This window comes from Gracilinanus agilis, chromosome 1 (assembly GCF_016433145.1).
Source record: "Gracilinanus agilis isolate LMUSP501 chromosome 1, AgileGrace, whole genome shotgun sequence".
Lineage (NCBI taxonomy): Eukaryota > Metazoa > Chordata > Mammalia > Didelphimorphia > Didelphidae > Gracilinanus > Gracilinanus agilis.
This window is the reverse complement of record NC_058130.1, coordinates 378,918,448-378,941,559: the sequence shown is the minus strand read 5'-3', so window position 1 is coordinate 378,941,559 and position 23,112 is coordinate 378,918,448. Positions and strand designations below refer to the sequence as shown.

The 23,112-nt window shown below is 37.5% G+C and overlaps 1 protein-coding gene across 1 annotated transcript in view; it reads right to left on the bottom strand.

Moving 5' to 3' along the window:
- FYB1 (FYN binding protein 1) overlaps positions 1-23,112 on the bottom strand; it is a 135,451-nt gene that overhangs the window by 66,968 nt on the left and 45,371 nt on the right. The window contains exon 2 of the mRNA XM_044664227.1: positions 2,282-2,453. Coding sequence (XP_044520162.1) covers positions 2,282-2,453 — 172 coding nt within the window. The remainder of the gene's footprint in view (positions 1-2,281; positions 2,454-23,112) is intronic.

Here is a 23,112-nt window from a genome sequence, read left to right as displayed (position 1 = left end):
GATTCTTGGAGACCAAGAATAGGTCTTTAGAGAATGTCTCTGGAGCCTTTCTTCTAATAACTAGTCTTTGAATTTGGTCAAACAGATAGGTCTAAATTCCCTCCTCTCTAATATTTTCTAGCCCATATAACTCTTTTGTCCACAAGTCCATATAAGGGATGATGTCAAGTTCATTTGCTCCTTTAATCTTCTTCCAATTCTCTCTCCATCTTGGCTAATTCCCTCTGAATGAATTCTAGTTTTATAGCATCACAAAACTTAAAGCAATACTCCTGAGATGGATTGAGCAGAAACCATTGCCCTAGAGACTTATATAATCTCAAGGTAACTAATTTGTTGTATACACTGCCTCAATTTTCTCATCACTTTAACTCTTTTCTACCTGGTTTCCATTCCCACCACTCTATTGAAGGAATTCTCATTAAGATCATTAATAACATCCTTATGCCCAAATACCTATAGTCTTTCCCTCTACTCCTCCCCTCCCCTCTTCCTTCCTCTCTTCTCTTCTGTTCTGTTCTCCTCTCCCCTCCCCTCCTTCTTCCCCCCTCTTCTCATCCTTCTTGACTTTTCTGTGGCAGGTGGCACTACAGAGTACCTCATGGTTCTCCCTTCATTGCTTCTGCAGTATGGCGTGGCATTCTTATGGTTCTGGTTCTACTTCTACATCATTTTTACTAGCTGCTCTTTCTCCTCTTACTTTTAAATGTCATAAGATTCTAGCCTTAGCCCTTCTTCCTATGTGTACAATTTCTCTTAATAATATGTCCTATTCCCACAGCTTCAATTATCTTCTTTATGAAAATCTGTTTTTCTCTACCCCAATAACTAAAGAATTCTATATCGATATTCCATATGCCTGCTGAATATTTCTACTTAAGTATTCTATCAGTACCTCAAATTCAACTTATCTAAAACGAAGCTTATCTTCTTTTCTAAATCTATCCTTCTTCCTGAGTTCTCTTTTTTTGTTAATGGCTACCTCATCTTTGTAATGTCCCAGGCTTGACATTTTGGAATCATCTTTAACCGTCCCTACACCCTTACCCCATTTATGTAAGCAGTTGTGAAGTGCTGCCATTTTTATCTGTAATCTTTGTCTCTCCTGTCCTTGAGTCTCTTCTTTGCTGCTAATGCACTCCCCTACTTCAAGTTTTCATTTCTTCTTGCTTAGAAGAGCCACCTAACAAGCCTCCATGTTCACCATCCAACCTATCCTCTGCAATGCTACTCAAAGAATCTTCCTAAAAAATGAGCATGATGGTTTGTTGTTGTTTAGTCTTTTTCACTTGTATCCAACTTTCATGATGCCATTTGGGATTTTCTTGGAAAAGATACTGGAGTGGTTTACTATTTTTTTCTCCAGTTCGTTTTACAAATGAGGAAACTGAGGCCAACATAGTTAAGTGACTTGCCCAGAGTCACAGAGCCAGTAAGTGTCTAAGGCTAGATTTGAACTCAGGAAATTTGGTCTTCCTGACTTTAGGGCCAGCACTCTTATCTTCTGTACCACCTGGTTGTCTTGATGAAGCATCTAGTTTCCTTTAAAGTCCAAACTCAGATATTACTTCTTCCATAAAGACTTCCTCTGATTCTTCCAGGTGAAGGGGAACTCTCCCTCTTCAAATTTCTCCTACTATGTGGGCACGACTTTTCCTATGTATCATAGCTATTTTTTAAGTGTTCTCTCTGCTCCTAATTAAAGTATAAGTTCCTTGAGAGCCAGATTTGTATTGTACTTGTTTTTCACTTCTCTCAGCCCATCAAAGTGCCTTGTATACAGTAGATGTTTAATAAGTGTTTACTGAATTGACTACTTGCTGCAAAGGCCCATTGTTTTCTGTTGACTAAATTTTCCTTTCTTAATTTCCCCTCTGTTCCAGTTCTTCTGTTGCCTTCCTTTCAACCTAATTATCCTGCTCTATCAATGGTGTCTGATGAACAGAAAACATTTTCATGCAAATCTAATCTATTCTAAAAATGATCTTTTAGGGACTAAAGATCATACTAGTGACACAAATGAAAAAGTTTTCAATTAAGTTAACCATTCTAAAGATTTAGAAAACCTACATTTTAAGAAAGTTTTTATTTTGAATATTTTCCCATAGTTACATATTTCATGTTCTTTCCCTCTCCCCCAAACCCCACTAACGCCCCTTATCCGACCCACAATTCCACTAGGGAAAACCTACATTTTCAATGGATGGTATCTACCCCTAGAAAGCTATTCTTCAATTTTGGGGTTTACTCAAAGTACTAGGTGGATGTATTTGCTACTTACTTTGGATCAGAAGAAATTTTGATATTTCTAGGAGGTAGACTTGGAACTGGTGGTTGCGTTGGGTAAGGGACTGGAGGGACTGGTGCAACTGGTTGAGTGGTAGGATGTGCTGGTAGAGGTGGTGGTGGTGGTGTTGTGGCTCCAGAGTAAGGCGCTGTTCCTTTGCTTGGAGCTGAAATGAAAATACAAATAGTTAAGAAAGGTCTTCAAAACATAAGATCATAGATTTAGATCAGGAAGGGAATTTACAGATAATTTCATCTAGTCTAATCTCATCAATACCAACGATGACATAGCTTAAGTGACTTGCCAAAGATTACACAGGTGGCAAGTGGCAGAGCTGGGATTTGAAACAAGAACTTGACCCCAAATCCAGCATTTTTACTGACTCGTGAGGACTGGTTACTTTTTCTTTTAAACTTTTACCTTCTATCTTAGAATATGTATGTGTATTTATATATATGTGTGTGTGTGTATATATATATATACACACATATACATATTTATACACATAATATATATATATTTATATACATAATATATATATACATATATTTACATACACATATATAGTTCTAAGACAAAAGAACAGTAAGGGCTAGGCAATGGGAGTTAAATGACTCGCTCAGGGTCATACAAGTAGGAAGTATCTGAGACCAGATTTGAACTCAGAACTTCCCATCTCCAGGCCTGGCTCTCAATTCATTGAGTTGCCTAGCTGTCCCCATGGTTACGTTTTTTATTTGAAAAAATCATTTTAACATGAAATTGACAAATGTTATCACAAGTCATATTATTTTTTACTTTGTCTCATGTACTCCTGCTTCCTAGTTTATCACATTCTTCTACTCCCATGATCTACAGCTTTACTTCAAACACACAGAGATGACCTTACCCTTCATTTTTTCCACACACAAGTTTCACTTCCACAATCCATACATGAATTTCTTCTACCTGACCACAGTCTTCTGTCCCTTCATTTCTCTCTCTCTCTTAATTTTTTACCTATCCTATATTTAATCTTAGTCCTGTGAGCAACCTTTGGTCCATTCCTGTTTTCCTAGGCCATTACCCCTGCTTTAGCCTCATTTTTCTTCCTTGAAAATTTGGGTCCTTCAGCTGAATTCCTTTCCCTTTTGTATTTTTGCTGCTTAGCCCCTTCCAGATTCCAGTCCTAGATCACTCCCAGCAGGGAGTAATCCAGACTTTGCCCAAGTGGCAAAGAACACCTCTGGAAGAAGTCACACAGGGGGCAGCTGGGTAGCTCAGTGGATTGAGAGCCAGGCCTAGAGATAGGAGGTCCTAAGTTCAAATCTGGCCTGAGACACTTCCTAGCTGTGTGACCCTGGGCAAGTCACTTGACCCCCATTGCCTAGCCCTTACTGCTCTTCTGCCTTAGAACCAATACACAGTATTGATTCTAAGATGGAAGTTAAGTGTTGGGGAAAAAAAAAGTCACATAAATGGGTTGACTGAGTCTACCACAAATTTAGAGTATCCAATCACAATTGTGCCCTTGCTACTACATGGCAATTTTTTTGCTCCTTCCTTATTAATTCCTTCATAGTCTTCAAAACAGCTATTCAAAACTTTCTCTTCTTTCCTCAAGTCACCTCACTACTTATTTCAGTTAGAAAAGTAAGGCTGTTCTTCAGAACCTGCCTCTCCTGCTCAATCTCATACTTCATATCAGCTCTGAATCTGTGCCACTTTCTCAATATTTTCTCCTCCTTCGCTCAATCTCAGAAGATGAAGTGGTCTTTCTCACCTACATCAACTCTTCTAACTATGCCTATAAAACCACCCTCTTTCCTTCTATAATTCTCTCTCTTCCTAATTTCCTCCTTTTATTGGCTCCTTGACTACAAACATGTTCCCAACCTTTACAAACTTTTTCTTGATTCAACCATGTCTTCAAGCCAATCTCTCTTTCCTTTCCCAGCTAAATGCTTTTAAAAAACTGTTCTTGTTTTGCCTGTACTTTCTCTTCTCCAACTAATTTCTTAATCCCTTGAAACTGGTCTTTCAAATCTACCACTCAAGGTTGCCAGTGATCTCTTTAATGCCATATCCAATGACCTTTTCTCAGTTGTCATTATTCTTGACCTTTGTAGCATTTGACACTACCTTCTTCTAGAACCTCTCTTTTCCTTTCCCATTTTTTTCATGATACTGTTTAGTAGTGGTTGCCTTCTTTTTGTTTGGCTAATCTTGCTCCCATGAATTAGTTAGTCTACCCTAGAGTTCTGTCCAGAGCTTTCTTCTTTTTCTCAATCCATATATTCTCTCAGTGATATCGACTCCCCTTAGTTTAACTTTCCTCTCTATTTAAATATCACCTAAATCTTTATCTCCAACTCTCATCTCTTCTAAGTTCCAGGATAGCATCTTCAATTTCGGCTTTCCCAAAACCTGCCCTTCCTTCTACCTTTCCTATTTCTGTTAAGGGCACCACCATTTCTTTAGCCACTCAGGTTTGCAACTCTGAGTTATACTCCACTCTTTACTCTCCCTCACTTCACATATCCAATGAACTGCCAGTCTGGTCAATTCTACCTTCTTAATATCACCCCTACCCTTTCTTTTCTCTCCACCCAGTTTTAGCCCTCATCATTTCTCTACTGACCATGTAGAAGATTGTTTCCACTAAATCCAGTCTTTCTTCACTCCAACCCACGCAGTTACCAAATTGATTTTTTTCTAAAGCAGAGTTCAGATCTTATCATTCTGACTATATCAGTTCCAGAGACTCAAGAAGTTTCAATGATTTTCTAAAGCCTTTATGATAAAATGAAAATTCTTCAGTTTGGCATTTGAAACCCTTTAAAGTCTGGCTCCAACTTATCTTTCTAGGCTGATTACAATTACTCTTCCTCACTCCAGCTTTGTATGCACACAATCTTGTATTTTCTGCCTCCATATCATTACCCAATCTACTCTACCTGCAAAGGCCAGAATTCCATTTCTTTTCACCTCTACCTCTTGGGACTTCAATGTCTCTTCAAGGCTCAGATCAGATTATCCAGGTTGTTCTTGCCTCACCTCAATCTTTTTGTACTGACTTTGTATGTAAATTGTATTTGTTTTTTGTTTTATCTATAAACATGATATTTCTTCTTTTCCATTCTTTCTACAGTCCAATGGTACCTAAGCTCCTTGAGTATAGGAATTGTCTTGCTTTTTTATTGCCAGTGGCTAGCACAGAAGGTGCTTAATAAATTTTAAAATTAAATCATTATTCTAAAGATCCTATTTTTTTGTGGTCCAATGTTCATTCTAACACTGCATTGGAACACAAAATTTTTCTTACCTAGTATATTATATCATTTCATAAAATTGGATAATTTTTCCTCTCAGCTTCTCTTTCTATGAAGTTACTTTTTTTTAGCCTATTATTTTATGAAGCTTCATCAGCCTTGGGTTAATTTTAGTCATCCTTCTTTGGACCTCTGCAGTTGTTTATGCCTTTCTTGATGTTTATTAACCAGACTCACATGTAGGAATAAAGGCAAAGACAGACTAAAGTTTTATTCATTTTTAAGATAATGCTTTCTTTGATAAAAATGTTCTTTTGGGGGGAATCTGGGTAGCTCAGTGGATTGAGAGTCAGGCCTAGAGATGGGAGATCCTGGGTTCAAATCTGACCTCAGATACTTCCTAGATGTGTGACCCTGGGCAAGTCACTTAACCTTTATTGCCTAACCCTTACCACTCTTCTGCCTTGGAACCAATACACAGCATTGATTCTAAGATGGAAGATAGGGTTTTTTTTTTTAATGTCCTTTTTGATAATTCTTAGCGTGTTGTTGGTCTTTCTGGACTCAACAGAAAGCTATAGTTTCTCAAAGAGTGTCCTTTTGTAAGAAATGATCTTCTTATCCTCCATCTATTAAATATTTAACACTTATCCATTTTTGAAGATCTATCATCTTCCTTGCACTCATTTTGTGAGTTTTGTGAGATTTTCTTTTTTTAAATTTACATATTTATCATTTTTTAATATACAAGAAAAAATTCATGAAGGAAATAAAGTGAAGACTCCATCAGTTCCTTCTATGGTGATAGACAGCATTTTTTAATGATGAATCCCTTGGAGTTGTCCTGGATCTTTGCATTGCTAATAATAATAATAATAATAATAATAATAATAATAAATGTCATTCACAGTTTATCACTGTAGAATATTGCAGTTACTAGGTATAATATTCTCCTGGTGCTGCTTTGTGAGATTTTCTTATAGTTTTCTCCATCAGCCAACATTTTACAACTTAAAAACTTTATCTTAAGAAAATGTTGGGGGCAGCTAGGTGGCTCACGGAATAGAATTTAGCTGGGTCTAGAAAAATAGGAGGTCATAGTTTCAATTTTGGCCTCAGACACTTCCTAGCTCTGTGCCTTTGGTCAAGTCAGTTAACCCCAATTGCTTAGCCCTTATTCCTTTTCTGCCTTAGAAGTTAAGAGTTTAAAAAGAAAAAGTGAAAACTTCATTTTATGCCCTTTTTCCAGATCATTTATCAAAAGGTCAAGTAAGACTGACCCAGACTAGCATGAAATCCTTGAAGAATATGATGCTACCCTTTTCCCACCCAGAAAATACCATTTTATTCTGCCTTTGGATCACTCTACTCTTTATTTTCTCCAATTCCATTGTAACAGAATCTTATTTTTAGTCCAATTTTGGAAAAGTGTCAACAGAATATTTGAAATCTTAATGAAACGCCAGAAAAATTGGTTAGGTAGACTCTAATTTAAATGCTCCTCTCATTAAATAGAGCAGTTTGTACACTAAAGCCTTTTTTAGAATTATAATTAAGAGTGAAACTGATTTACTCTGCAAACTATTTGATCACATTCAAAGATGTTCAAAATATGTGGGTTTATGCAAAAATATCAGATGAAAATATCATTTTTTTTCTTTATGAGAACACCTAGTACTTTCAGTTAAACACAATAGTATTTGTTCTGAAAACTCAATCTGTATTATACTGTTGGATAATATAGTAGTTGGTAGCTCTATTATTCTATAGAAAGAAGATATTGTTTTTGGAGAGACTATAAAGAAGGGCTTAATAATAGTAGCAATTCATATTCCTATACCATGAAAGACATATCACAACAACACTATGAAGGGATGCAAATTATATTATTCTTAGTTTACAGATAAAGAAACTGAGGCTTAGGAAAGTTTAATGCCAAGTGTGAAAACTGAAATTTTAAATTAGTTATGTCTTCTAACTCCAGAGCCATAGTGCAATGCCCTTCAGAAAAGAATAGATATTGGATTACCAAAGGAGAATTTAAAAAAATAGAAGACATCTACAGCAAAGTTACGGAGTTGATAAAAGGAAATTATGAAACATATGAATTGGTATAATTTCATGCACAAAGAACTATTCTGGGAAGCCAGCTCCAGTTTTTAAAATCTGTATTTTCCAGTCTGATACTTTTTTTAAAAAGATATTGAGACAAAAATGGCTAGTTATTCCAAAATAGCTGTGTAAATGATAAACATCCCCTCATTCATTACACACTGCGATATTACTGATATTTTATTATTTAATTCTTTTATTGATCCAAAGCAAAAGAATGTAACAAAGCTCCATTAGGCCAGAGTCAATGACTCCCTAAGAGGGAGACAAGTTTCTGGTAGGTAGAAGCTTAGAGTTATTCTGACAATTGGTTAATCCACTCCGATAGCACTCTTGAGTTGAAAAAACTTCATTGTTAGAAAGGGTCCATAGGCCTCACTAGACCACCAGAGGTCTAGGAAACAAAAGAGGCTAAGAAACCCTCATCTAAGAAGATCAGAAAGAGCTAACTTGGGGGACATCTGGTCTCTTACATTATGAAAACCATGGCACTTTTCTGACAATCATTGTGAGCATAAATTCTTTTTGAAGAACAGAATTAGGTCAGTGGTTAGCAGTGCTACTTGGAGGCTAAACAAACAAAGAGGAAGGTTCCCTTATGCATTTTGTTGTAAATGTGGGTTTTATGACTGTGGCCAGATACCTAGAAATGCTAGAAATAGGGAAATGGAGATAGTATACAACTGCAGGAAAATGGATTACAATTTAGGCAGAGGCTGATGGGAGAGGTCAAAAAGATAATGACCTAGGGAAACAGAATGAAAGAGTTTGAAATGAAAGAGCTAAAAAAAGAGAGGATAAATTGAACCCAAAGTGGAAGTTAGAGTCAGCAGCCATGAATACTACTAATGATAGAGAGCAAGAGGTCCTACTTAGGGAGTCAAGGCTAGGGGTCTAGGAGAGACCCAAGTTGTGGAACTTGATTCTGTCTCCAGATCGAAGAGAAGCTAACAGAGGAGGGAGATCAGGAGGTTCTAGATGTAGAATCCAGGTGACCAATCAATATTTAGTATTTAGCTCTTTTAGTCATCCTAAGCAAAAGAATGTAGCACTGTTACTGGGATTCGAGTAGCTTGAGGGAGTCTGGTCTTGACCAGGTACAGGGATATATCTGGCTTCCCACAAGGACTGAGGTTAACACTCTTTCCACTCAAACTGATTTTTGTCTTCCAAGGAGCTGAGTGTAGGGTGTGCTCAAGATCATCTATTGGGAATGGGATGGGACATAAAATAGGAACAAAGTCTGAGGTTTTGGTTCCCAAGTCAAAGTCTAAAAGAGACATCCCTTTTTTTACTTTGCTGGGTGGAGACAAAAGAGACATGCTTTCACTATGGCATTATCAATTAACTGTACCAGAAGAGACCACAGGGATCATCTACTTCAACTTTTTCATTTTATTCAGACCCAGGGAGGTTAAGGGACTTGCCCAAGATCGCACAGATAATCAGCATAAGAGGCAGAATAATCAATCTATAAGCATCTATTAAACCCTTAATGTGTGAGACACTGAGGTTACTTAAGCAACCCATACTCAAGCCTAGGTATCTGCATCAGACTCTTCTTTTTGGCAGAGAGAATACTTCCTTAATGTTCCACTAGTGATTTCCACTTGGAAGTGGTTCCAGGTTCTCTTCGGGAGGAGGTTCTGGGAGGAAGAGAAAAGTCTTGGAGAAGAAGCAGATGTTTAGAGGCCCCATGGAACTGTGCATCCTCAGATGAAAAACAGAAAATAGAATCTCTCCCCTCCTGAACTCTTATGAACTCCTTTCCTCATGTAGGCAGGAAGTACTGAGTAATCATTCTCTCCACCAATGAGGAAAGTCTTGTGTCAATGTTGAGGCCTGGACCCCTACTTGACTAACTAGAACCCTGGGTAATTTTTCAGGAAAACAAAACAAAACAAAACAAAAAACTATCATCACACCAAAGCCTTGTCAGTGTGTACTCCTTGGGTCTATGATGACTTTTTTACAACCTCCCTCATACACTTTCACACTAATCTTTATGAAATCTAGTTTGATTTAGCTAGGCATCCTATACACTTTCTCAGTAAATAGGCCTCAAATCCCAGATCATATCTTAGACTACACTCTTCCCTCTTTTCCTCCCTCCCCAGACCTTATTCATTAATCTGATATCAACTGAAAACCAAGCCCACTTCTCCCTAGAGACCAGGAAAGGAATTCTCTATTTCAGAGACTCCTGGGTGGTTCTGATTTTCTTATCCAACTCTGATCCCTCCATCACCCCCAAATGGAGAGAAAAGGCTGATTCAATAAACAGAACCATGTCAGATTAAAAACAGGAGTTTAATTCAAAACTGAATGATTCACCAGCTGTGTGACCCTGGGCAAGTCACTTGACCCCCATTGCCCACCCTTACCAATCTTCCACCTATAAGTCAATACACAGAGGTTAAAGGGTTTAAAATAAAAAAAAAAAAAAACTGAATGATTCAGGGGGCAGCTGGGTAGCTCAGTGGATTGAGAGCCAGGCCTAGAGATGGGAGGTCCTAGGTTCAAATCCTGCCTCAGACACTTCCCAGCTGTGTGATCCTGGGCAAGTCACTTGACCCCCATTGCCCACCCTTACCATTCTTCTGCCTTGGAGCCAAGACAGAAGGTAAGGGTTTAAAAAGAAAATGTAAAAATAACAACTGCATGATTCAGTCACAAATAACAGTCCTGGTCCCAAATAAGATGTATAAGAAGACACGTTTCCTTACTCCCTTGCAGAGTTGGAAGAGAGGAGGAATGATCCTCAAGTGTGGAACACTGCATATATTGTTGATGCTTTGCTGATTTTTTTTCTCTTCTGGTTTTTAAACAATTAAAAAAAAGATGGCTCTCTAAGTTGGAGTGAGGGATGGAAAGGGTGGGGAGAGGAAGTATGCCAGGGGAAATTTAGGCAATATAAAAGCAAAATATATCAATAATATTATATTTAAGAAGAATCTAGTTTGAAATGTTGGCCTAGATGCAACTGACACATTTAGATGAACAATTCATCTTCACTTAACATGTGGCCTATGTATACTGCAATTGATGGAATGCAATAATTTAATCTTTATTATAGTAATTCCTCACTTATTACACTGTCACTGATTATATTACTTCAATTCTCAGGAACATAGACTTCTCCTTTCCCAGCCTTTTAATTTGCTGCTTCTTATCTATTATAGAAATGGAAATTAGATAAATAAATCTTTTAAAACTATGTCTAAAACAAGAATGACTAATATCTGAACTAAGGGGTATTAGTCCTTATTAATTTCATTTATATGTCAAATACATGAAATTTAGTGCATGGTCTTTATGACATTTATTTTAGCTGCCTGGAAGGCTTTCCTTTCCTTATGGCTTGGCTTCTTGACTATGTTCCAGAAAGTCAAGGTTGCTGGATGAGTGGTTTCTGGGTAAGAGAGGTATATTGTAAATGGAAATTGTTTTGGGAGATATGTAGCAGTTACATATATCGATACATAGTGAAAAGAACTGTCCTTTTCATTTAAAAAACTCTAATTGATACTATCAATAAGAAAAATCAGCACATCTACTTACTTGGGAAAATAAAAGAAAGGTTAATATAGGTTTGACAGCTATTGAAAGCTAAGACTTGACAGGAGTTGTCAGCTAATTGCGTGTGAGAAAATGAGGGAAGGAAAGAAGTCAACACTGAAAATAAGGTTATGACCCTGGGTGACTAAGAATATGGTTATTAATAGAAATAGGGAAACTAGGAAGAGGGTGAGTTTTGAATAAAGCATAATGAATTAGGCTTTAAAAATGTAGAGTTTAGGGGGCAGCTGGGTAGCTCAGTGGATTGAGAGTCAGGCCTAGAGATGGGTGGTCCTAGGTTTAAATCTGGCCTCAGACACTTCCTAGCTGTGTGACCCTGAACAAGTCACTTGACCCCCATTGCCCACCCTTACCACTCTTCCCCCTAGGAGCCAATACACAGAAGTTAAGAGTTTAAAAAAAATAATAATAAAAATAAATAAATAAAAATGTAGAGTTAGCAAACCAAATTTTTATCCATTGCTTGAAAAATGGCTGGGTAATTTGTGGTCCAAAGCAGAATGAAGTTAGTAGAACAATTTACACTGTAATATGAACACTGAAACCAGTCTGGTCAGTCTTGATTCCAGAGGGTTCATCATGAAGAATAAAGAATATTGCCCACCTCCTGACAGAGATGATGCAGAAAGAGACACACATTTTTGGATATGGCCAATATGAACTTTGTTTTGTTTGACTATACTTATTTGTTATAAGGGCTTTCTTTTCTTCCTTTTTTTTCTATAGGGAAAGGAGAAGTAGAAGGGGGTAGAAATGCTTGGCAAATTAAAAAAATTTAATTAAAAAATTAAGATGTGGTACATGAATGTAATAAGTTGTTGTGGCATCAGAACTAATGCCAAAAGAATTCAGAAAAACTTGGGAGGACTTATGTAAAGTGAGACAGAGTGTAGAAGTCAGGAATGAGTGAACAATATCAACAAAGGATATAATATTGTAGATATTTTTGTGGGGAGGACTGGATCAAAGGGAGACAGGGCTTTGGACATTAAATAAGAAGACCTGGGCTTAAATCCTACCTCTAATCCCTACTAATTTTACCATTTTATTTTATTGTATTGTATTTTTAAACCCTTACCTTCCATCTTAGAATCAATACTGTGTATTGGCTCCAAGGCAGAAGAGTGGTAAGGGTAGGCAATGGGGGTCAAGTAACTTGCCCAGGGTCACACAGCTGGGAAGTGTCTGAGGCAGGATTTGAACCTAGGACCGTCTCTAGGCCTGGCTTTCAATCCACTGAGCTACTCAGCTGCCCCCTAATTTTATCATTTTAGAGTAGACATTTAACCTATTTTTGCCTCTTATCTAAGCGATCACCCTAATGCAAATATTAATAATATGGAAATAGGTCTTGATCAATGACACATGTAAAAACCAGTGTAATTGCTCGTTGGCTATGGGAGAGGGTAGGAGGAGAGGAAAGAACATGAATCATGTAACCATGGAAAAATATTCTTAATTAATTAATTAAAGATGATCAAATAAAGAGTTTAAAAAAATAAATAAAATCTGTTGTAATTTAATAAAATAAAATGAGGGGGTTAGGCTTGATAATCTCTGAATGGGCACAGTGGATAAAGGGCTGGGACTGGAGTCAGGAAGATTCATCTTCCTTCCTGAGTTCATATCTGGCCTCAGACACTTACTAGCTGTGTAATCCTGGGCAAGTTACTTAACTCTGTTGGCTTCAGTTTCCTTATCTGTAATGAGCTAAAGAAGGAAATGGCAACCATTCTAGAATCTCTGCAAAGAAAACTCCAAATGGGGTCCTGAAGAGTTAGACACAACTGAAATGAATGAATGACAAAAAAGGTAATTTTCAGCTCTAAACCTACAAAAAGCTTGCTATTTCAATGGCATAGAGAACTTCTTATCATGAAACTCTAGCAATTTATCTGTTCTGCAACGTGGAGTCTTAGCTGTCTTCAATACTGAGAAGACAACTTGCCTAGTACCACACGTGGCTACTATGTGTCACAGGTGGGAATAGAACCCAGATCTTTCTTAGTCCCGGGCTAGCTTGCTATTCATTGCATAAGCTGCTTCTCAATGCAAATGATAACCAAGCAGTCAAAATCAAATAATCAAAATAATCTCACCTTGGAGATAATACAGATTTTGTTCCAGACTGCCAAAATAAAGTGAATATCAGTGAAGTGAGTCCTTTGAATTTTTTGGTTTCCCAGTACATGTAAAAATTATGTTTATACTCTATTAAGTGTGCAATAGTGTTAGGTCTAAAAAATGAAGATACTTTAAGTTCAGAAATTCTTTATTGCTAAAAAATCCTATCTGAGCCTTCAGCAAACGGTAATCTTTTTGACTCAGTGTTGATGGCCGCTGATTGATTGGGGTGGTAGTTGCTGAAGGTTCGGGGTGCTGGGGCAATTTCTCAAAATAAGACAACAATGTCGATTGACGCTTTCTTTCATTTGAACAGTTAGAGGCCCTTGTGGGGTTATTAAATAATTTCAGTATTGTCATGACTCAGGGAATAGGAAGTTTTGAGCGAGGGAGATACAGAGGGAACAGCCAGTAGGTGGAGCAGTCAGAACATATATGTGTATTAAGTTCATCACCTTATTTATAAGGTGGAATATGTGGTGCCCCAAAAGAAGTATAGTAGTAACATCAAAGATCACTGAAATAATGTGAGAATTTCCAAAATGTGACACAGAGACATAGTGTGAGCACATGCTATTGGAAAAATGGCTCTGATAGATTTGTTCAATGCAGTGTTGCCACAAACCTTCCAGTTGTTAAAAAAAAAAACCCAACAAACTAGCATGCTATCTACAAAGAGTAATAGAACAAGGCATGCCCATATTATGAATTGTAGTAGCAATTCTCAGTCTTGGAGAATTGATAAAGAAACATGCCTTCCTCCTCTCAGGAGATAGTTTGTATAGTGGATGTGGAATGTATTTAATTTATTTCTTTTAAAATATTAATTTATTTAAAAATATTTTTCCATGGTTACATGATTCATGTTCTCTCTCTCTCTCCTCTTTTCTCCTCCCTCCCAGAGCTGACAAGCAATTCCACTGGGAATTATTATCACTTGATACCTATTTCCATATTATTGAAAATATTTTATATTGTCAATGATGGAAGATAGGAGGATCAGAAAGAGAATCATTATAGCCAAGCTGTATGGACATTTTTTAAAAAATGCTTACTTTCTATTTGAGTAACAAAATGAAGACAGAAAAGACAAATGGGTGTCAAATGACCTGCCTAGGGTCACACAGCTAGGAAGTGTTTCAGAACCTGAATCCAGGTCTTCCCAACTCCACACCTGGCATTCTATCCACTATGCTACTTAACCGCTCCCCTGTGTGGATTTCTCATCAATTCAGTTTATGGCAATAGAAAATCCAGAAATCAGGCCTAGAGATGTGAGGTCCTGGGTTCAAATCTTGTTTCAGATACTTCCTGGCTGTGTGACCCTGAACAGGTCACTTAACCCCCATTGCCTAGCTCTTACCACTCTTTTGCCGTGGAACCAGTACACGGTTTTGATTCTAAGACGGAAGGTAAGGGTTTAAAAAAAATCCAGAAGCAAGGGAACAGAATAATTATAAAAGGCAGGCTTTTTTTTTTTTAAGGTCAATTATGAGATTGGCTTTAGGTGTTTTTTTCAAAATAACTGAAAGGTAATAGATATTCAAATATATCAAAGGCTAGTTATTTTGCAGTGGCAGCTAAGGAAGAAAAGAAGACATAAAGTAATATAGAGAAAAAGAAACTGCATAGATTGCATAGATTGCAAACTTTTCATGTATCAACTTCCATAAATCTAGAAGACTACCAAATCAAAACTCATTTTCCCCTCTCTTCCCTTTTTATTTTGAAGTCAGGCTAAGATTCTGCACTGGTTTTTACTACCTTGCTTTAGATAACTAGGGTATATGGTCTAAAAAGAATCCTATTAGGAGGAAAGCACAAGAAGGGATCACACCAAAACTTGGTGGCCCCTTAATAGTTACCTGAGTTCAAAACTGACCTCAGACAACTTGTCAAACATGTCACCCTGGGCAAATCATTTAACCCTTTTTGCCTCAGGCTCTGGACCTGTAAAATAAGCTAGAGGAGGAAATGGCAAACCACTGTAGTCTCTTTGCCAAGAAAACCTCAAATAGGTTCATGAAGAGATGAATGAAACTGAAATGACTGAGCAACAACCTCAGTTTCCTTGCCCAGGTGCAGCTGAACTGTAGGGCCAGGTTTAAACATTATCCAGAGTAACAAAAATATACCCATAAATATGATCTAGAGGGACTAAAAAGGGAAAGATAGGAACCAGGGAAGGGAGAGAAACAAATAACAAAATTTAATGCCCTCTCATACTTCAAACTTTCCCTCTTTCTCTCAAACAAAGCTATTTGTTCCAGATGCCTTTAGAGTTAGCTACTAGATTATAGGACTCTGATCATTGTTTCTGAAATCTCCTATTGATTCTGTGGCTTCTGGCCTTTGAACAACTAATGGTGAACCAGTCCTTTTATTACTCACATTGGGAGAGACCCAATTAATACCTTAAATAGTGTTTCAGATTTTTTTTTTAAATGAGTGGCCAACTTTTGTGGAATAATGTAGTCTGCTCTCTACCCATTTCAAATGCAACAAAAACCTATTCCTACAATTATGATTCCTCCCATGCTGTATAGAGTACCGAATTTGTAGTTAGAGGAACAGGATTCAAATTCTACCTGTTACTCCCCATGTGCAAAAAGGTGAGGCATTTACCTTTCTAGGTCTCATTTTCCTTTTCTATAAAATTAGGATCAGATGAGATGCTCTCTAGAAGGTCCTTTCCAGCTTTAAGTCCCATGATCCTAATTCATCTCTGAATTGTAACTATTTTCTATTTTCTATTGTATATCATATATCTTATATAATTATAACTATACCTATTGAACTATTCTCAGAACTGGACTGGGTGCCCAAATATCTGGGTTCTACAGTAAATCTGACTTTGCTATTAATTAGCTGGTAGAATTTGGCCAACAAAATTCTGTGCTTTTTTGGTAAAAGTGAAGAAACTATTTGTACAACTTACTCACAGGTTCGTAGTGAGAAAAATCACTTGTAAACCTTAAAATATTGTATGATACACATACTTCTGTAGTTACTTACATTATTTACTACTACCTATGTATCAAGTGGTGTTTCAGTTTGCCCAAATAATGCAAAGGCCAATGTACTAGGACCCTAGGGAGATGAAGAGTACTGAAACAGTTCCTATCTTAGAGGAGTTTACAATTTAGTGGGAGAGATAAGTTTTTCACTCTCCTAGATCACAGAATCATATATTTGAAAGGAACCTTAGAGGCCATCTAGTTCAACCCATATCTGAACTAGAATCCTTTTGTGCTACAGTCAGTAAGTAGTCATTTAGGTTTTTTGGGCAAACATCTAATGAGGGAGAACCTACTACCTCCCAAGTTGGAGAAGCCTATTCTGTAATTCTCCTTATATTTAGACTAAATTTGTCCTCTTGCATTTTTCTCCTTGCTCTTTTATTCTAGGACTAAGCAGGACCTAATCATTCTTCTTTGTAGCAATCTTTAAAGTATTAGAAAATGCCATTATGCCCTTCTTAAGTCTTCTGCTGTTGAACTACTTCCATTTCCTCCAGGTAATACACATATGGCAGTGTTTTGAGGTATCATGTTTACCTTCTTTTGGACACTCTCCAAATTAGCACTATCCTCACTAAAATGTGGTGTCCAGAACTCAACATCCTATTCCAAGTGGATTAGATCAGTATAGTGACATCATCACCTCATTGGTTTTAGATACTAGACCTCTCAATTTACTCTAAAGTTATGTTAACTTTCTTTGTTGTTGACTCATGTTGAGGTTGCAGTATGTACTGAAACCCTTAGTACTTTTTTCCTCCTAGAAGAAATGCTTTCTAGTCATCACTCCCCAAATTTGTATTTGAGATTGATATTTTGACCTGATATAAGACTTTACACTTAAAATTTTTTTAAACCCTTATCTTCCGTCTATTGATTCTAAGGCAGAGGAGTAGTAAGGGCTAGGCAACAGGGGTCAAGTGACTTGCCCAGGGTCACATAGCTAGGGAGTGTCTGAGGTCAAATTTGAACCCAGGACCTCCTGTCTGTGAGCCTGGCTCTCAATTCACTGAGCCACCCAGGTGCTCCCAAGACTTTACATTTAAAATGAGTAAAAGTCCAGTCTTTAGGGCATATGCAATATATCAGGTCTGATTCTTACACAGATAATTAAGGATCCTGCTTCTAGCTGTGTATTATGAAGCTCTCCCCTAACTCCCCCCTTCCTGAACCCCCAACACACACACTTCAGAGCTCTTTTCTTTTGGATTCTTCCATGGTGACAAAAAGCCTTTTAGGCTGCTGAATTAGAATTAAATGTGTGTGAAAAAGTTAAGGCAGATAAGATCTTTCATTGATTTTGAGGAGGAAGAATTGCTCTGAGGCTCTGGGAAGGGAGAGTTGCAGCAGCTTTGGGTGCCCTGTTTCTCTTCTTTGTGTTCCTGGTGTGTTTCTTCTTTCCTGATATCAGGTAAATGAGTATCCTGACATGACAGTGTCCAGGTGACCAACCAGATATTCCTCAAGGTCATTTGAGGTCCCACTAACAACTGGACTCCTGGATCTGGTGGCAAAAGGAACCAGGTCTGGAGATAAAGTAGCAATCCCAAATGGATGCAGGCCAACAAGGGTCAGTGGATCAAAACAGCAACTTGTCTATCAACTATGCCAAACTCACAAATGAACTTGGTGGGGACCTCATAAAGGGAGAAAAGTGCTCCCAAGGCCAGAAGTGCCTTCTATCAGATTGGGGCAGGGAGTATACTTTATAGTAGCCACAACCACTTGAAGTTTAAGACTGTTCTTCCAAGAGACCATATAGGTATGTAGAAGAAGATGCCAGTTTGAAAGGGAAGAAGGAGATTTTTCTTTATAATTCTATCGTTGTTTACCTTTTCAGTAAATAATTTTTTATAAAACTCTGTAGGGGCAGCTGGGTAGCTCAGTGGAGTGAGAGTCAGGCCTAGAGACGGGAGGTCCTAGGTTCAAACCCGGCCTCAGCCACTTCCCAGCTGTGTGACCCTGGGCAAGTCACTTGACCCCCATTGCCCACCCTTACCACTCTTCCACCTATGAGACAATACACCAAAGTACAAGGGTTAAAAAAAAAAAAACAAAAAAACAACTCTGTGTAAGTGTATATGTGTGTGTGTGTGTGTGTGTGTGTGTGTGTGTGTGTGTTCAGTTGTGTCTGACTTTTTGTGATTTCTACTTGGAGTTTTCTTGGCAAAGAAACTGTAATGATTTGCCATTTCCTTTTTCAGCTCCTTTTACAATTAAGGAAATTGACACAGGCAGGAGAAAGTGATTTGGCCAGGGACACACAACTAGGAGATGTCAGAGGCCAGATATGAACTTGGAAAGATGAATTTTTTTTAAAACTTCAGGCTTGGCATTCTATCCTCTCTATGCTCTGCTTAGCTGCCCAGTTTATAAAAGCTAATTCATATCATCTGGCTAAATGATTCTAGGAAACACATTAGTGGATGCTTATAATCAATATTATTACCAATGTCAGTCTCTCAGCATTTCTCCTAGAATCCTGAGGGTTAAGTTAACCGTCTTCTGGAGCATACAACCTGTCTTTGAAAACAGGAGTTAGAAGAGTGATCTCTGAAAGGGTGACATTTATTTCTAGTAAGTTTCATCTTCTTAGATTTGCTTTCACATTCCTGTCTGTAATTTTTTTAAAAAATTCTAATGCAGAGAAGTCAGAACTGAAAGAGAAGATAGCTAGCCAACTCATACCTGCAAAAATATCCTAATATTTGATTAAGTTATCCAGATCATAAGGGCCATTGGGCTATTCAATGTGTCAATCATGCCTACCATTGTTTCATCTACTAATATGATAAGCAGGCCATTTATTTATTTTTATTTTTATTTTTATTTTTATTTTAAACCCTTGTACTTCGGTGTATTGTCTCATAGGTGGAAGAGTGGTAAGGGTGGGCAATGGGAGTCAAGTGACTTGCCCAGGGTCACACAGCTGGGGAGTGGCTGAGGCCGGGTTTGAACCTAGGACCTCCTGTCTCTAGGCCTGACTCTCACTCCACTGAGCTACCCAGCTGCCCTGATAAGCAGGCCATTTATGCTTTTACCCAAGTCTTATGATAAATAGGGCAACCACAGATCCCCACAATATTCCTTACAGACCACTTTCCGAGTTAGTACTAAAGGATCAATGAAACTCTTTGGGTATGGCCATTCAAGAAGTTCCAAACATATCTCACAGCGCTTATCTGAGGATCAAATAAGATGGAATAGGTGAAGTTACTTGGGTCTCCTCAGACACAGAACACTGGATCTATAGCCTTCCTTGGAGACATTTCTATTTGAGTTTGACACTATAAATTAATACTGTCTATGTTGTGTTATACTTTCATTTATTTTATTAAATGGTTGGGTCAGGAGTTTTGCTTATTAAATAGGACTTATTTAGTCCAAGCTTAACTAAATCCACTCAAAACTAACAAGTTGTTAAAAACCTTCTATCAGGACATTGATTCTTTACTTCATTTTAAATCCAAAGGATTGCTTGGCAAGTCTTGGTTTTTCAATGCATGAAATGTTTTAGCCGATCATTTGTGAAATCAGTCATGCCCTACAATTTCATGTCCAAAAGAATAAAAACAAAATACAGAAAATAGCCCCCTAAGTTATTGGCTCTGGGAAAACATGCTGTTAGGTGAAATGATGATAGGGATTGGCAGTTACTTACTAAATGCTATTAAAATGAGTGAAAAATGAAATATTTACTGTAGAGTTGCCCAAACTTAACGGGAGGATTTAGTTACAATGCCTTGTTATCAATGTTACTTTCAAATTATATTAGTTGAAGGAACTTTGTTAGGGATACCTTTAAATTAAAATTTCCCACCCAAATTCCAGCTCTCAGTTGAAGCTGTTTTTTTCAGCAGAAATTTGGGTGTCATAGAAGACAGTGGAAATCATAGATGTTTTAAATATACCAGAGTAGCTAGGGTGCACATTGCATAGAATTGCTGAAGAGTTTGGAAGGCCCGAGTTAGACTTCTGTTTCAGACACTAACTGTGTGAATCCAGGCAAGTCACTTAATGTTTCTGTGCCTGTTTCCTCATGGATAAAATAGGGATGATAAAAAGGGCTGAGAGGTTGAACTGAGATGCACTTTTCTCAAATCGTAAAACACTATATAAATGCTAGTTACTGTTGCCGTTGCTATCTATTATTATCATCATAGCTTTACCTAAGTCCTGAAAAACAGCACAAAATAGTTAGGGGTGGGGAGAACTGAACTTATTATAGTTAGAAGACTTAGATTGAAGTGAATAATTCCACTCAATTGTGGGTTGTTTTTTTTAAACCCTAAGGGACCTGTGCTTTCATAAAATAACATCCAAAGCGGATGTTCAGCAAATGTTTGTTAAATGACTATAGAAAATGCTTTTCAATTCCAAGTTGATATATGAATATGTCGTTGTCCCCTTTGCCCTCAAAATATACTAAATGTGAAATCTAGTGGGATGCTCTCAGAGTTTACAAAACTTCCTAGTGCTTATGGATAAATTCTCCCATACTGAGGAACTTGGGTCAGTATACAAATTTTTCAATCTTCTATGGCTCCATCTATGCCTAAAACAGCATCCTGCCTAAACACATTAGAGAATTCCATTGCCTAACTCAAAAGAACTATCTCTTTAACAAACTCAAGCCAATTAATGCTTATTGATCATTTATTACATGCAAAGAGAGCACCGTGGAAGCTAGAGAACTGTCTACATTTTTAAGCCTTTTTAACTCTCTGAGGCACAATGCTTAGCAGTGTGACCCTGGGGAAAGTGTGCTAGAGAAAGAGTTGGGAAAGATTTGTATACTAAAGCTATCTTTAACATATATTTTATGATCTTGGACAATTCACTTAATCTTTTCGTTGTCTCATTTGTGAAGGGTATTAGGAAAGATGATCTCCAAGGTCCTTTCCAGCTCTAAATGTAGGGTCTTATATTCATCACACATAAACATAAATAGTATCAGTTATTCATGTCAAAGCACCTAAAAATACAAATTATGTAAACTACAGGAGATGACTGAGTTTTTTTTTAGTTTTGAATTTATAATGGATACTAAATATCTAAGCAGAAGAGCAGTAATGGCTAGGCATTTGGAGTAGAAACTTACCCAGAGTTGCATAGCTACGAAGTGTCATGTCTGAGGTCACATTTTAAACCTAGATTCTCTGACCTCCAAGCCTGGCTCTTTGTCTTCTGTGCTACTTAATGGTCCTTAGATTGTTTGTTTCTCTTACCTTTAGTCTTAAAATAAAAAATTGGTTCCAAGGCAGAAGAGCGGTAAGGGCTAGGCATTGGGAGTTAAGTGACTTGCCCAGGGTCATACAGCTAGAACGTGTCTGAGGTCAGACTTAAATCTAGGACCTCTCATCTCTCAGCCTGGTTCTCAATCCACTGAGCCACCTCGATGCCCCCAGCTGAGACACTTTTTTAAATAAAATAAAGCTCTCAGTTAAGAGCAGGCTTAGTATAAACTTCAAATTTTACTTGAGTTTTCTCCTCTCCCAATTGAGTCATAGCTTTTATCTTCTTCAAAGGATTTGCAAATAGGGGTGGAGAAGAAGCATTTGAAAACCAAACTAGTAGGAAACTCAGTAGTGGAGCTATATTAGTGGGAGAAATGAGTGCTTTGAAAGGGACCACAGACAGCATTTGGGGCAGCTCAGAATCTTCAATTACAACGGAAAGAGGAGCAATACTGAAAAAGCATTGTGCCTGCACAGATAATCAGGGTACAAGTCAGGATGGAGGGGAAAGGCAGAGATCAAAACCAATCTGATGATCAATGAGAAGAAAATAAGAAAAGGAAGTCTTTCATCTCTAGTCTGAACTCTACCTTTCAGGCGTTTGTAATCCTGTGATCACTGGCAGAAGTTGAGCATTCAAGATCTCCGCATTAAAAGAATACTTCACAAAATTTGCTTAAAAAACCAGAAGACAAATAAACAAAAAAGCCCTGAGCTTGAAAGTCTTTCAACTGTATGTGCACTTGACATGTAAATTCTGTATTTTTAAGAGTTTTCATGCATTTGAAATTCATAAACCCTTGCTTTTTCTCCCCTACTTGGAATTCTGATAATTACAAATAATGGCAAATAAAGAAATATGATTACCTTTGGATGTTTCTCCTCCCTTCTCCCCATGTCCCAACATATGACAGAATAACAGCAGGAATAAGTCAGTACATAATTGAAATTCTTTTGACATAAGCCCACACTCTACAGGGGACCACTTTCCTTAGATCCTTCTGCCTAAGGGAAGGGGGTACAGGGCAGCCTAACTGTGAATTTCCTTTTTTTTTCTTTCCAATTCACTGAATGGAGCTTTTGTTCAATAAATATAAAATTCACCTTGTTATATTTTAAAAGCACTCCAGTAATCCACAAAGATAGTGACAGAGTTCAGTTCTCTACTAGCATATGGAACTACTCTGTCTTCTCAGTTCCAGTTTGCCTTATAAATGGATTAGGTAAACTGATGACCCCATTCACAGAAATTCTTTATGGTCAATATTGGATAAATTAAATCAACAGATCATACAAAGATGATTTCTATATGGGTCTGGAATGATTTATATATTTTCTTCTGCACTCCTAAAAGATTTGTCTTTCCAATTATGTTTCATTTAATCTCCCAGGACATTGAATTAGCAATGTATGCTTTTACATTGTGCACTTGTAGTCTTTTCAGAATGGGGAAATGCTGGCTGGAAAGTATGTAGTTCTTCGGTCATGTCCAACTTCTTTGT